The 17,533-nt window shown below is 35.0% G+C and overlaps 1 protein-coding gene and 1 pseudogene across 1 annotated transcript; both read left to right on the top strand.

Moving 5' to 3' along the window:
- The first annotated feature begins 1,066 nt into the window (after positions 1-1,066).
- On the top strand, positions 1,067-4,082 carry LOC116111608 (calmodulin-binding receptor kinase CaMRLK-like). The gene is made up of 2 exons (XM_031397771.1): positions 1,067-2,733; positions 3,023-4,082. Exons 1-2 carry the CDS (start codon positions 1,320-1,322, stop codon positions 3,670-3,672), a joined length of 2,064 nt encoding a protein of 687 aa, XP_031253631.1. The 5' UTR covers positions 1,067-1,319; the 3' UTR covers positions 3,673-4,082.
- An 11,231-nt stretch (positions 4,083-15,313) lies between these two features.
- On the top strand, positions 15,314-17,515 carry LOC116111616 (annotated as a pseudogene).
- The last annotated feature ends 18 nt before the right edge of the window (positions 17,516-17,533 follow it).

Genomic DNA, 17,533 nt, shown 5'->3' on the forward strand with positions numbered 1-17,533 from the left:
TGGATTAGGCATAATTCTTTTAACTTCCCTCCTATACAATTCAAAATGTACAAGAAAGAGGGAGCAGGTGAGATTTGCATTTGGAAGATTGAGGAGCAAGTTCGCCTGCCTCCAATTTTTGAGTCAAGGTCATTGCATTATGGACATATCAATTTGTGATCTGACAACTACCTCTGGATAATTGAGTAGTTTGATAAAAACTTTAGATATATAACTCAAAAGGTCTTGAACTCAAATCTTATCAAACCAGTAGTTTCAGAGGCTTAAATGATTAGTTGAAGTGCCCTTACTAATATATGTAATCACTAGAGCTTTTACCCGGTTAATAGTTCTAGAGTTTCGAGAGGATTAGTTAAGGTATGAGTAAATTAGTCTAAACACTCCAATCATTTAAAAAAAAAAAAAAAAATTGTGATATGGCAATATGAATATAAAAACTTTTTTGTATGTTGTTAGATAATCAATTCATTTATGATTTTGTTAGATGCGTGCAAGTCTTAATATCTATTATGATAATTTGTGATTTTGTGGTGGCTTCTCTTGGCTTGGGCTTGAGAAGGAATATTACATATCTTTTATATATATAAAAGCTACTTTATTCAAAGTCAGGGTCAATATTATTGTCTTGGTTCATTCACAATATTATTCAACTTCTGTACAACCTATTGTCACATTTGACACATGGCTTCCATATCAATTATATGAATTTCAACATTGGCAACACAGGATTAATTAAGAATTGACACATGGCTTCCACGATGAATACTGAATGTTGAATCCGGATTGAAACTTATGAAGTTGCACACCGTATGTATCATGGAGGAGCCCATTGGGAGAGAGTTAAGTGGGGTCATTTTATCAACTAAATTGGGCTAATTTAAAGTAAAGGTGTAGTTCCACCAGTCCAACCAATATAACAACACAGCGACAACAACAACAGATGAAAAAGCTTGACTTCATTTTAGTTTCACATTTCACCGTGGGTGAAAAGGTCATTTACCATATATGTCTGCAGCAATCACCGCAGTCATCACCAACCGACTATATTATTGTCAAGACAAGAGTCGCTCCAGTCAACCGTCAGCTCACACATCTCCATCTTCTTCTTCTTCTTCCTTCTCCCATTAAGTTTAACGCCGTCGAGCCCTACTTCACTATACGCCCCCCTTTTCAGTGAAACTAAAACAACTCCTCTCTCTCTCTCTCTCTCTCTCTTTCTGAATCTCTCTCCACACCATTTCTTCTATTAAGCTTCTTCTCTCTCCCTACCTCTTTCAGTATGAAATACAGAAGAAGTTTATACCTGAAGTAAAAGAGAGATGGAAGCCATTTTTTGCAGATTGTTTCTTCTCTTCTCGCTGGTTGTGCTGGTACAATCTTCATGCAATAGCAGAGACCAAGAGCATGTCTACATAGCTTTCAAGTCAGTCTCAAATTTCAACATCTCTATGCTCAAACGCCCAGTTCAGCTCAACTGTTCCCATCCTCCAATAAAGGAGCTAAACCTTTCGTCCAGAAGTCTCAGCGGGATCATTTCATGGAAGTTTTTGAGGAACATATCTCAGCTGCATACCATTGATCTCTCAAATAATTCTCTTCAAGGCTCCGTTCCAGGTTGGTTTTGGTCTATTCAAAGTTTAACTCAAGCTGATTTATCAAAAAATAGATTTGGAGGGACCATTGGTTTTGAAACCACCTCGGGAAATGGTCCGTCTTCTTTGGTGCAGGTGCTTAATCTCTCAACCAATAGGTTCACCAACTTGGTTAAACTCTCTGGATTTTCGAGGCTTAAAGTTCTTGATATCTCACACAATGATTTAAGAACTTTGCCGTCTGGGTTTACTAACCTCACCAATTTAAAGCACCTTGCCATTTCGAGCTGCAAAATTTTAGGCAATATAAAACCCGTTTCGTCTCTTCACTCATTGGAGTATTTAGATGTATCAAATAACTCCCTGAACGGTACTTTCCCTTCTGATTTCCCTCCACTTGATGCTCTCAAGTTCTTGAATATTTCACTCAACAAATTCACAGGTTCCATTGGCCTTGAGAAGTACCAAAAGTTCGGAATATCTGCTTTTATTCATGGTGGAAATTTCAATGGTTCCAATACTTCAAAAACCCCAGGCAATCACATTCATTTGCCACATTCAAGAACCCCACCTCATGAAATTGTCCAAAAACACAACCCCGCCAAGAAACAGAAGAAAAGTGATAAATCCAAATCAAAAGCCAAAGCTTTAATTCTTGGTTTATCATGTTCATCCGCTTTTGTTTTTGTATCGGTGGCTGCTTTTATCTTTTGCATGTATAGAAGGAAAAGAATATTAGCCAGAAGAAACAAATGGGCAATCTCCAAACCGGTTCAACAAATACCCTTCAAGATGGAGAAATCAGGGCCGTTCGCTTTTGAGACCGAGTCAGGCACATCATGGGTGGCAGACATCAAAGAACCAACCTCAGCTCCAGTGGTCATGTGCTCCAAGCCATTATTGAACCTAACCTTCAAGGACCTGATTGCTGCCACGTCACACTTTGGTAAAGACTCATTGCTCGCCGAGGGCAGATGTGGCCCCCTCTACAGAGCCGTTCTTCCAGGTGACCTCCACGTAGCAATCAAAGTGTTAGAAACTGCCAAAGACATTGATCCTGATGATGCTATAGCCATCTTCGACGACCTATCTAGGCTTAAACATCCTAACCTGCTGCCTCTCTCCGGTTATTGTATTGCAGGTACCGTACCAATCGTGTTTCTAATTTTTTTTTTTTTTTTTTCAGTAATTGAACTAACATATTAAATGAGATCACGGGATTGACTTCAATGCTTGAGTGTCGTACTCCGTAGACTGTTATATTCCAACACAGTGTCACGTAAATCTAACACAAGCCATCATTATTCACATTTAGATATTCGTGTTTTTTTTTTTTGAATTAACAGATTAATTAATATGTATGAAATTTGAAAAATATTTTAAAACTAACAGGTGTTTTTCATGATTTATGGTGACTTTTACTCTTTTAGGACGGGAGAAGCTAGTTTTGTACGAATTTATGGCGAACGGCGACTTGCGTAGGTGGCTCCACGAGCTGCCAACGGGAGAACTTAACGTGGAGGACTGGAGCACTGACACATGGGAGCAACACAACGGCACCGGGTCTCATGTATCCTCCCCGGAAAAAACAAACTGGCTCATGCGCCACCGTATTGCCACTGGTGTTGCTCGAGGGCTCGCCTATCTCCACCACGTGGGGTCCACACACGGTCACCTTGTTGCCTCCAATGTCCTTCTCGCGGAAAACTGCGAGCCCAAAATCGCCGATTCTGGGCTTCGCCAAATCGGATCCAAGAATGTAGGAGAACGAAGTGAAAATAACAAAAACAGCCCTGAGTCTGACGTTTATTGCTTCGGTGCGGTTTTGATTGAGCTTCTGACCGGAAAGGAAGGGACAGAAGAATGTATTAAGTGGGTCAGGAGGATGGTAAAGGAAGGAGCTGCAGCGGACGCGCTAGATTCACGATTGACACTCGGTGCCGTTGACTCAGTGAGTGAGATGGTGGAGAGTCTCCGAGTCGGGTACTTATGCACGGCGGAATCACCTGGGAAACGGCCCACCATGCAACAAGTTCTGGGTTTGCTCAAAGACATACGTCCGTCAGTGGACTTGAGTTAATTTACTCAGTTATTGAGGTTCACCCGCAGTGAACTCGCGTGGGGATTCAACTTAAGTGATTTTAGAGCGGGACCATGTTTTTGTGATGTACAGAGCAAAAAGAAAAGAAAAAGAAAAATAATTAAAAAAATGGACAAAAAAGAAGCGGGGGTAAATGTGTAAGAGATAGGGCAGAGAATCCCACTTATTTCTTGTCTCGTAGAGTAACCCATCATCACTTTCTTTTTAATCTTTCTTTATTTATTTTAACTTTTTTTTTTTTTTCTCATCTTTGCGTTTCTTTTAATTGCTTTAGTTATGGATAGATATATTCCTTGTATTTTATTAAAGAAAAGAAAGATACCCATCATCAGCCGTGCATGTAATGTTTTGTTTGGTTGTTTAGTTAATGGAATCAAATAACAACTGTAAATGACAACCGTTGGAAATGATGCAAAATTGTATATAATTTTGTCATTTAATGGGTGTTTTTGGTGAGTCGTATTAAATTCCGAGGTTGATAGGAATGGATGTCATTTTTTAACTATTTCTGACTGGCAGGGTGGTTCGATAAGAACTCTTAAAGGTATTATTTAAGAGGTTCTGAGTTTGAATTTCTCATTAAGTGTTAATAGAAGTAGTCACTGGAGTTTTTATTTGATCGATAATTTTAGAGTCCTAACTAAAGAATTAATTTAGGTGCATGTAAATTGATCTGGACAAAAAAAAAAAAAAAAAAAAAGGGTCATTTTCTACTTTATCCATTATATTTAGGATTAGGGATCCACTTGGGACTTCTTCTAGTTTCGAACAAGTGCTTATAGTTATTAATGAAAGAGTAATGCTACAGTTATTGACGGGTGTGCACCGAATGACGTGACAAAATCATGACCATTGATTTATTATAAATTAATACTAATCAACGGTCAGGATTTTGTCACGTCATTCGATAATTTCGGTGTACACTTTTCAGTAGCTCTATCATTTTCCTTAATGAAAAGCTAGATTGTTCCATTGCTATCAACATAAACTAATTCAATGTTCAATGCCACCAGAATTTGGTAATGCAACAAAATAGTAATCAATCCTCAATTTTCATATTAATTTATAAACTAATATTTCACTTTCATTTATAAAAGTCAAGACTTCAGATCAGGCTTGATATATAAACATAAATTAGTTTTCTTTGTTAAATAAGATAAGATAATATATTTCTTACAATATCTTAATTATGTGATTGTTATAATTATATGAAATTTAAATTTAAGTTTAAACTCATAATCAACACGGCAACTCAACTCCAACTTACATTAGCAATAATAAATCATGAGAACATAATGATTATTTATTGTGTTTATCATGCATTTGATGGAGAGTAATTACTTTATTACAATTTACAATTTACGTGAATTTGATAATTTGTTTAAAAAGGGTAACAATCGATGAAAATGGAAAATAATGCTTTAACATTAATTGAGACGGCAGGTCAACCCCATATACAGTTTAGCTTTTGGGTTGATAATGGATAATTGAGAACTAACCTGATATTGCCTACGACTTTCGCTTCAGGGTTCAAAATTAATCTTCATTTTAGGATTCAATCTTGTCCACTAAGAAAGAACTTAGGGTGCGTTTGGGTAGAGTTGTAGGAAGATAACTCTGGTAATCTATCTTTAATTATTTAGGATATTCTCATATTTGACTATCAAGTAATAAAAGATTTCGATAATATTACAAAGTCGGTAGTCAGTAATGTTTACTGTAGGTGATATATGGGGTAATTAGATTACCGTCTTAAGGGGTGTTATTCTGTTATTACCAGCGTAATCTTAATTTTGTTCATGTTTTGCCCTTAATTAATAACTATGTCAAACACAAATATCCTCGCATGTCTACCAAATAACAATTAGCCCAACTGTACGAAATGACTTTAATAATCTCATAAATTAATTTTTTTGAACAGAACTACTCCACAATACATGTTACCATTTTACCCCTAAATAATTAATTTTTTAGACAATAATGCCCTTATTATGAAAACTATTTACATGAATATCACTCAAAACACCCCAACCACCTAAGATGACTACCAGTTGCCAGCCGTCGTTGGTAGTCGCCAAAACGACGCATGATTAACTAGATCTGGTTGGTCATGCGTTGATCTGGTTGTTTGCTGCTAGATCCATGGATCTAGCTGTTTCATTCCAACCATGGATCCATGGATCTAGTTGTTTACAACCATAGATATGGTTGGAAATAGTCATGGATCTAGTTGGAAACGGCCATGGATCTGGCCAAAAACAGCCAGAGCGGCTCACGGTCGACCAGATCCGGCCGATCATGCGTCATTTCAACGATTGCTGGCGGTGGTGACTAGTTGTCGGCAGTCATCTTGGGTGACCAGGGGTTATTTGTTAAATTTTAAGCTTTTATTTTGGTTGGGGTGCTTTAGTTAAATTCTCAAATCTAGGGGGGTAAAAGGAACAATCTAAATAATTAAATAATAATAATAGTATTTAAAAAGAAAGGTAATTGAGTAAATGGCTCTCTCATAATTTTTTTATTCCCCCAACTAACACATATTAATTATTTATACCAATCAATCTAATCAAACACATATAATATAATATTCTCCTTAATCTTCAAGGTAATATATCTTTAAGGTAATCATATTTCTTAAGTAATAAAATATTCCCGAAACCAAACACACTCTTAGGGCGTGTTTGGTTGGAGCTAATCCCAACGTGTTTGGTTGGAGCTAATCCCAATTACTGAGGTAATGTTATCTTTTATTACTTGATTATCACGTTTGGTTGTCAAATAATATAAGATTTCGGTAATCTTCCAAAACTAATAATATTTACTGTTGGTAATATATAAAGTAATCTGATTATCTCCATTTTCTTAGGTGTTGTATTTTAAGATTACTTGGTAATCTTATTTTTGTTACAATTTTACCCCTTACTAATAAATTTTTTGGACAATAATGCCCTTATTTTGAAATTAATATACATCAATCTGCCATTACAATTTTACCCCTATTTCATTAAGTTTTTGGACAATAATATCCTTATATTTAAAATAAATTGCAGGCCACCCAAGATCACCGCCGACAACTGGCCAACCACTGTCGACCGTTGCTGGAAATGTCTGTCGTGTGCCAATATGGTCATTTTCGGCCATATTGATGGCCAGAAACGGCCAGATGGACATAGATATGGCTGGAAATGGCCAGATATATTTTGACCGTTTTTGACTAGATCTACATCTTTTGACCCTTAATGACAACCTGATCTCTAGCCGTAAATCTGACAATTTCTCATGGATCTGGCCGAAAATAGCCGTATCGGCGCACGACTGGCTAGATCTGACCAGTAGTACACCGTTACAGCCACTTCCACCGCCACTGACGATGGTGACAGGCAGCCAACTGCAGTGACTTAGGATGGGTAAGAGTGTTTTTGTTAAGTTTTAAACTTTTTTGTTGCTAGGGTGTTTTAGCAATATCTCAAACGTAGGGATTTAAAAGAAATTATTCAAAAAATAATATTATATTAATATTTAAAAAGGAGGGCAATTTGGTAATTTATTTAACATACCCATCAATTTATTCCTGCCGACCAAACATATTAATATACCCACCAATTTATTCCAACCTAACCAAACACATTTCCCAACATTCCTAGTAATCTTCAGGGTGCGTTTGGTTCAAGGAATGTTATATTATTGAGGAATGTTGTATTACTGGAAATATATATTGCTAGGGAATCTTTAGAGAAATGTGTTTGGTCAATTGGAATAAATTGGTGGGTATATTATAATAATATGTTTAGTCTGGAGGATAAATGAGTGGATATGTTATGTAGATTACTAAATTGCCCACCTTTTTAAATAATAATATAATAATATTTGTTATTATTTTTTAAATTATTTCTTTTAACCCCCCTATATTTGAAATTTTACTAAAACACCACAACCATATACAACTTTAATTTGTAGTAAAATCACCCCCACTCACCCCAAGCCACCGTAATGGCGCACGATCGGCCGGATCTGGCTAGTCGTGCGTCGATAAGGCCTAATCCAGCCAGATCTGGCCGTAAATATGGCCGTTTCACTGTCAAAGATGTGGCCGTGAATCGGTGACCATTTCACGGCCAAAGATCTGGCATTTTCATGGCTAGATCTATGGCATTTCACAGCCACATCTTTGGCTATGAAATGACCAAATTTGATCATTTCCGACCATGGATCACAAATCCATGGCTGGAAACGTCCTTATCAGCACACGACCAGCAAGATCCTGCCAGTCTTGTGCCGATATGATTACTTTCGCCGGCAGCCGGCAGTGGTCTTGGGTGGTTGGGGTATTTTGTTAATTTTTAAACTTTTTTGTGGCGGGGTGTTTTAGCTAAATTTTCAAATGTAGGGGGTCTGGATAATTGTTATTTGGTAGACATATAAGGGCAAATGTGTCTGAAATGATAAAAGATTAAGGTCAAAATTAAGATTACCTCAATAATCTTATATTAACACCCCTTGGGAAGGTAATCTGATTACCCCCAATATTACCAACAGTAAACACTATTTACAATAAAAGATTACGTAATATTTTATTACTTGACAACCAAATGAGGGAATCTTGAAAACTAAATAAAGATTATAGGATTAATCTTATATCACCCAAAACCAAACGTTATCTCAAGGTAATCTATCTTTTCATTAATATAACATTCCCAATAATACAATATTTCTTGAAAACACACCCTTAGGGGTAAAAGAATGTTGTGACAGTGTATTTATTATAAATCAAACAGTTATTTTAATTATATAAGACTAATTGCATAAGGTTTTAACATTTTCTCTTATTGTAATATATTAATATATTCTAACTCAAACTTTATGCTGTTAATTGTCAAAAATTAAATCACGATAACATGATGATCATTGTATTTGTCACATGACTGCTGTTTTTTAATTAGTATCATCTACTTTCAAGTTTCAACCTCGCGAGTCGCGACAATAATCCCAAAATGATTAACCAAATTAATAGAAAAAAAAGTAACCAAAATATTGTTTCCTAATATAATTTAACTAGTTGAAAGGCTTGCGCATTGCTTATGAAATTGGTTTTGACACCACGTAGTTTGAATAACTAGAATTTAAATTGGTTTTAAAGATAATAATAAAATAGTTTAACATATTATAATTGTTCCAAATAATACAAATTGATAATTCTACAATGAGGTTTGGAAATCAAATAGACATTTTATCTTTTATAGTTGTAGTGAAACCTATATTCGACAGAGGCTTATTACATTAATATATTATGAAGTATGCTTCGGCATAACTACAAAAGTAAGAATACATAACAGTAATATATTAATTATAGTTCGGCAATGACTTAACACAATTATTCACTCAAATTTATGGTTCGAAATCTAGCATATCAAAAATCAGTAATAGAGAAACATGTGGATCGATAGTCAAACTGTGAACTAACTTATCTATTATAACCATGGATAAATTAAATTTCGATACATGGTTTATTACAATTCTATAAAACAATAATAGTTAACTTTAACTAATTTTTTCATATATTGGTGAAACTTATGAATATTAGAGAGCCTATCTAATATATTTTACTTGTATTGATGATTCTTCAAAATTTTATTGAAATCAAACAGACATTTTATCTTTTACAATTGTAGTGAAACCTATGTTTGGCACATGCTTATTATAGTAATTCATCATAAGTTATGGTTCGGCTTATGGCTTGCTATAATTCTATATTAATGAAACAACATGGTTCGGCGTGCGCATTCACCTAACATAAATATTAGAAAAATATTGAATAATGGTTCGACATTTTTCGGCTACTTTTTAATGCATTTAATTTGATAGAAATACTGTTATATGTTGGTGAAACTTATGAAAATCAAAGTGGATATTTATTGAGCAAGGTATGACCCTTTTATTACCAACTATTCAATGGAACTCGAGAAACAGAGGAAACCAAAATGTGTGTAATATGGTTTTCTCATCACTAAAATTGAATTTGTCTTATGTGTGTGGTGATAAAATGAATGATTCGGCAGTAGGTCTATAGTTATCTTTATCATATAATATATTAAATTAAAGCTCTACCTGTCTAGTTTCCAAAGATTCAAACCGCTCATCAATTGGATTTTTATTGAGCAAGTTATAACAAATTTATTACTAATTGTTCAATGGAAATCGAGAAACAAGAGAAACCGAAATGTGTGTGATTATAAAAGAAATGGTTCGACAATGAGGCTAAAGTTATCTAAATTAAGTATATAATATATCAAATTAAATCTCTTTCTGTCTGGTTTCTAAAGATTCAAATCTCTCATCAGTTGGATTTTTTATTAAGTTATGGTCAATGTACTACTGACTGTTCAATGAAAATCAAAATGTGTGTGATGATAAAATGAATAATTCAGAAATGGGGCTACGGTTATCCAAATTAAGCGTATAATATATCAAATTAAAGCTTTGTTTGTCTAGTTTCTAAATATTCAAAGCTCTCATCAATTGGATTTTTATTGAGAAAATTATGGTCAATTTACTACTGACTGTTCAGTGGAAACCAAAATGTGTGTGATAATAAAATGAATGGTTCGGTAGTGGGGCTACCGTTATCCAAATTAAGCATATAATATATCAAATTGAAGCTCAAACCTCTCATCAATTGGATTTTTATTGAGTAAATTATGGTCAATTTACTACTGATTGTTCAGTAGAAACCAAAATGTGTGTAATGATAAAATTAATGGTTTTCTAAAACTACATAGTTCATTTATCAAACATCAGTTGATATTTATTAAACAAATAAAATTAGTTATATTCAGCAACAAGCTCTTTTCATGATATATGTATGTAACATAAAAATATATCAACAAAAAGAGATCAAACAATTACAATTAAAACTACATATTAATATTTGTTTTCCTTTAAAGATAATAATAATGGTATGGTATATTAAAATGATTTACTAAAGCTACATAGTTCGACATCAAACATCAGTTGATATTTGTTAAACAAATAAAATTATTTATATTTAGCAACAACCTCTTTTTATGATATATGTATGTAACATAAAAAAATATCAAAAAAAAAAAAAGGATAATTAAAATTACATATCAATATTCGTTTTCCTTTTTCATCACTAAAATTGAATTCGTTTTTCTGGCACAAATCCTCACCTATTCATCCTAAAATTGTCAAATGATATACTAATCCTCCCAGGTCATCATTACTTGATTTTCTTGAAACAGATGAAAATGAAGATGGAGACAATAATTAAAGGACAATTCCATTGAAAAATGAAAAATTATAAACTAAACAAAGAAATACAATTAAATATTACGCAATAATATTACAAAATTATCCAAAAAAAAAAAAAAAAAAAGCACAACTACAATTAAATATATATTGATATTTGTGAAACAGATGAAAATGATTCTCCTTCCCAGGAACTACTAACTTTACAAAACTCAAAACAACTGAACAAATGAAATATTTGTTTTCCTTTTTCATCTTTGCATTACGTTACCAATCCTCACATAAATAAATAAATAAATATTTAAAAGTGAATGTAAAAAGTTTGCATTTAATTGATAAAGATTTAATTACACCTTTCATATGCCCAACTTTCTAATATCAATATTTTCTCATTAATATCTTTAACCCTTTACATTGATTCCACATACATAACAACACATAACACATACAATGTATCAAAAATAAAATTTATCAAATCATTCATATGCATATGAGTATCTCTAACCATTCACATTAATATCAAACACATACAATGTATAAATCCCTTTACATTCACATAAATTTATTTCTATATAAATGAAAATATTTAATGTGAATACGAAACATTAATGATTAATATTATTAATATGTGTCATTAATAAGCCACATTTAACAAAGAATCCAACTCATCATATCATCACCAATAACATGCAGCCAAATGTAAAGAATCCACATCATTACCAATCAAATGCAGCTATATATCGGACAATCTGCCTACGTGTCAAAATGAAGGAATTTTACATCTTCAAAATGACCATCATATAGCATATGCATCACGATTTTATATATATATAGATCCTTTAATCTAATAATTTTTTCAATTTCTTTTGTTTCATGCAACAAAATCTAGGCTTCATTTGGTTGGATTTTGGGAATACTACTTTTAGTATTCCCAATAAAGTTAAACAGTAAAATACCCAAAAACTCACAATATTATTCAACTTTATTCAACATTTTTTAAACCCCCTAAATTTGTTAATTCAATTAAACACCTTAAATATTTTTAATGTTTTTGTTACGGCGACTCCGGCCACCCTCCGGCGGTGGTGGCCGGTTGTCCGTATTTGAGGGTGGATTGGGGGTATTTTTGTTAACTTTTAATGTTTTATTATACAACATCACACCTCATGTGATGGTATATATAAGCATAGTAATTGCTAGTCATTGTATATAAATGGGTATTTTTGGAATTATTAGATAAATTTAAAACTTAATTTTGTTGATATTTATTTAATTGGGACTTATAAGAGATTCAATAGACGAAATAATACCACTCAAAAAAGAAATATAATGCTCCACCTTCTATATTTAAATAGTTTCAGATTCGTGACTGACCCAAATATCTTAGCAGTGCGCTAATAATAGTAGTATATTGGCCACAATAATGCGATGAACGTTTTTACGCAGACAGTGATAATTCTCAAACTGTTCATTAGAACCAAACCATGCTGTATACCCCCACATATTCCTCAAGGATCAAGTTTATTTGTTTATGTTTTTATTATACTTTCTTTTGATTTCGTGTATAGAGTGCTGCACTATTTACTTATTTGGGCCTCACATATTATGAGCTTCTGAAATTAGTGAAGTCTAGTTTGAAAACTGAAAACACAAGACAAAAGCAAAAACAAAACACCAAACCAATCAAACCTTTCATATGTCGTAGCATGAAAGATATCTTTTTCATGTTGGTAATATCTCCCCCCTGCATCAATTTCTTGATTTATCTGTTTTGTATGAGGAGTGGAGAGTGGAATTTGTGTGTCCACTTTCACTGGATTTGAAGTCAGAAAAACAACATATACGCCTTGTTTTATGCAAGTTTCAGGCTTTTTCAGCTGATGAACCCATATTTGTCCTTCTTCTTGTCCACTTACCTCACATTTCAAACCTGGAGGCTATGCAATAGGTTAATTTTCATTCATGCCTTCGCTTTTTAACTGCATCAATTAGTAAAGTGCCAAAGGATCAACCCGTGATGTTGTGCCTTGTGCTTCCATCCAAGTCCCACTTCACAGATTTAAGATCAATGTCGTTTATGCTTCATTTTAGGGTTTAAAAAGAGAGTTTGTATAAACTGATGTGCATGTCATGTCATGTCAATGTCATATACAGGAGACCCACATTATTTAATTTATATTAGGTTTATGTGGACTCACATGTCATTTGACGCTGATATGTCAGTCAACTTGTATAAAATCTCTTGTAAGAGAATTTATACGTGTACCTTGTTCTTGTAAGATAAGTAAGGCAAGATGTATATCAAATCTTACCAGATTTTTATCAAACTGATTAGTAGAAAATAATGAAGTTAATATAATGAGTTTGACTTTTTATTATTTTATTTTATTTTCTACTACATCAGTTGTATAAAATCTTTATAATTTGTTTGTACGTTTAGCATTATTGATGTAAGATATGAGGTTTGAAAAAGCACTTGGATAAGTTTTTTTGAGACAATAGAAATGTGTCACCTTAAATATTAGGTAATTGCTAAATTAGTATTCAAAGGTTTTATGGTGTGTATAAATACGAGAAAATGATAGAGCCATCGAAGTTGTTCGTATCGAATCTGTGTACCGATGACTGGTAAAATATTGACCGTTGATTAATATAACGATAAAAATCAATGATCAGGATTTAACCACGTTTTCGTGCACAGATTCGATGCGCAACCTCCGATAACTGTAATATTACTCAAAAACGAATACCTAATCTTAACACAAATTAATGTTCCTAACCTCCACTAACACTCTTCACTTACATTAAAGTGTACTATGATTGGACACATGTGAAAGCACTCTTATTTAATTTAATTAATGACCATCACATTCTTGTGGGATCAACTTTTAGGTGGAGTGTATTGGGTTATAATTATTTAATAACAATCTCAAATCTTAGTTGTCTTCTATTGGAATTTTGGTGTTAGGCATAATTCTTTTAACTTCCCTCCTATAAACATTCAAATGTACAAGAAAAGGGGAGCAGGTGAGATTTGCATTGAAGATTGAGGCAAGTTCGCCTGCCTCCAATTTTTGAGTCAAGGTCATTGCATTATGGACATATCAATTTGTGATCTGACAACTACTCTGGATAATTGAGTAGTTTGATAAAAACTTTATATATAACCTCAAAAGGTCTTGAACCAATCTTATCAAACCAGTAGTTTCAAGGCTTAAAGGATTAGTGAAGTGCCTTACTAATATATGTAATCACTAGAGCTTTTACCCGTTAATAGTTCTAGAGTTTCGAGAGGATTAGTTAAGGTATGAGTAAATTAGTCTAAACACTCCAATCATTTAAAAAAAAAAAAAAAAATTGTGATATGCATATGAATATAAAACTTTTTGATGTTTTGATAATCAATTCATTTATGATTTTGTTAGATGCGTGCAGTCTTAATATCTATTATGATAATTTGTGATTTTGTGGTGGCTTCTCTTGGCTTGGGCTTGAGAAGGATATTACATATCTTTTATATATATAAAGGCTACTTTATTCAAGTCAGGGTCAATATTATGTCTTGGTTCATTCACAATATTATTCACTTCTGACACCTATTGTCACATTTGACACATGGCTTCCATATCAATATATATTCAACTGGCACCACAGGATTAATTAAGATTGACACATGGCTTCCACGATAATACTGAAGTTGGATCCGGATTGAAACTTATGAAGTTGCACACCGTATGTATCATGGAGGAGCCCATTGGAGAGAGTTAAGTGGGGTCATTTTATCAACTAAATTGGGCTAATTTAAAGTAAAGGTGTAGTTCCACCAGTCCAACCAATATAACAACACAGCGACAACAACAACAATAAAAAGCTTGACTTCATTTTAGTTTCACATTTCACCGTGGGTGAAAAGGTCATTTACCATTTGTCTGCAGCAATCACGCGCTCATCACCAACCGACATATATATTGTCAAACAAGAGTCGCTCCAGTCAACCGTCCTCACACATCTCCATCCTTCTTCTTCTTCCTTCTCCCATTAAGTTTAACGCCTCGACCCTACTTCACTATACCCCCCCTTTCAGTGAAACTAAAACAACTCCTCTCTCCTCTCTCTCTCTCTCTCTTCTCTCTGAATCTCTCTCCACACCATTTCTTCTATTAAGCTTCTTCTCTCTCCCTGCTCTTTCAGTATGAAATACAGAAGAAGTTTATACCTGAAGTAAAGAGAGATGGAAGCCATTTTTGCAGATTGTTTCTTCTCTTCTCGCTGGTTGTCTGGTACAATCTTCTGCAATAGCAGAGACCAAGAGATGTCATAAAGCTTTCAAGTCAGTCCAAATTTCAACATCTCTATGCTCAAACGCCCAGTTCAGCTCAACTGTTCCCATCCTCCAATAAGGAGCTAAACCTTTCGTCCAGTCTCAGCGGGATCATTTCATGGAAGTTTTTGAGGAACATATCTCAGCTGCATACCATTGATCTCTCAAATAATTCTCTTCAAGGCTCCGTTCCAGGTTGGTTTTGGTCTATTCAAAGTTTAACTCAAGTGATTTTCAAAAAATAGATTTGGAGGACCATGGTTTGAAACCACCTCGGGAAATGGTCCGTCTTCTTTGGTGCAGGTGCTTAATCTCTCAACAATAGGTTCCACCACTTGGTTAAACTCTGGATTTTCGAGGCTTAAAGTTCTTGATATCTCACACAATGATTTAAGAACTTTGCCGTCTGGGTTTACTAACCTCACCATATTAAAGCACCTTGCCATTTCAGCTGCAAATTTTAGGCAATATAAAACCCGTTTCGTCCTCTCACTCATTGGAATTTAGATGTATCAAATAACTCCCTGAACGGTACTTTCCCTTCTGATTTCCCTCCACTTGATGCCTCAAGTTCTTGAATATTTCACTCAACAAATTCACAGGTTCCATTGGCCTTGAGAAGTACCAAAAGTTCGGAATATCTGCTTTTTTTCAGGGTGGAAATTTCAATGGTTCCAATACTTCAAAAACCCCAGGCAATCACATTCATTTGCCACATTCAAGAACCCCACCTCATGAATTGTCCAAAAACACAACCCCGCCAAGAACAGAAGAAAAGTGATAAATCCAAATCAAAAGCCAAAGCTTTAATTCTTGGTTTATCATGTTCATCCGCTTTTGTTTTTGTATCGGTGCTGCTTTTATCTTTTGCATGTATAGAAGGAAAAGAAATTAGCCGAAGAAACAAATGGGCAATCTCCAAACCGGTTCAACAAATACCCTTCAAGATGGAGAAATCAGGGCCGTTCGCTTTTGAGACCGATCAGGCACATCATGGGTGGCAGACATCAAAGAACCACCTCAGCCTCAGTGGTCATGTGCTCCGCCATTATTGAACCTACCTCAAGGACTGATCGCTGCCAGTCACACTTTGGTAAAGATCATTGCTCGCCGAGGGCAGATGTGGCCCCCTCTACAGAGCCGTTCTTCCAGGTGACCTCCACGTAGCAATCAAAGTGTTAAAACTGCCAAAGACATTGATCCTGAGATGCATAGCCATCTTCGACGACCTATCTAGGCTTAAACATCCTAACCTGCTGCCTCTCTCCGGTTATTGTATTGCAGGTACCGTACCAACTACCAATCGTGTTTCTAATTTTTTTTTTTTTTTTCAGTGATTGAACTAACATATTAAATGAGATCACGGGATTGACTTCAATGCTTGAGTGTCGTACTCCGTAGACTGTTATATTCCAACACAGTGTCACGTAAATCTAACACAAGCCATCATTATTCACATTTAGATATTCGTGTTTTTTTTTTTTTTTTGAATTAACAGATTAATTAATATGAAAATTAGAAAATATTTTAAAACTAACGGGTGTTTTTCATGATTTATGGTGACTTTTAGGACGGGAGAAGCTAGTTTTGTACGAATTTATGGCGAACGGCGACTTGCTAGGTGGCTCCACGAGCTGCCAACGGGAGAACTTACGTGGAGGACTGGAGCACTGACACATGGGAGCAACACAACGCACCGGGTCTCATGTATCCTCCCGGAAAAAACAAACTGGCTATGCGCCACCGTATTGCCACTGGTGTTGCTCGAGGGCTCCGCTATCTCCACCACGTGGGTCCACACAGCGTCACCTTGTTGCCTCCAATGTCCTTCTCGCGGAAAAACTGCGAGCCCAAAATCGCCGATTCTGGGCTTCGCCAAATCGGATCCAAGAATGTAGGAGAACGAAGTGAAAATAACAAAAACAGCCCTGAGTCTGACGTTTATTGCTTCGTGCGGTTTTGATTGAGCTGTTGACCAGAAAGGAAGGGACAGAAGAATGTTTAAGTGGGTTAGGAGTGGAAGGAAGGAGCTGCAGCGGACGCGCTAGATTCACGATTGACACTCGGTTGCCGTTGACTCAGTGATGGATGGTGAGAGTCTCCGATCGGGTACTTATGCACGGCGGAATCACCTGGGAAACGGCCCACCATGCAACAAGTCTGGGTTTGCTCAAAGACATACGTCCGTCAGTGGACTTGATTATTTACTCAGTTATTGAGGTTCACCCGCAGTGAACTCGCGTGGGGATTCAA

Source organism: Pistacia vera, unplaced genomic scaffold, assembly GCF_008641045.1.
Source record: "Pistacia vera cultivar Batoury unplaced genomic scaffold, PisVer_v2 Contig646, whole genome shotgun sequence".
NCBI lineage: Eukaryota > Viridiplantae > Streptophyta > Magnoliopsida > Sapindales > Anacardiaceae > Pistacia > Pistacia vera.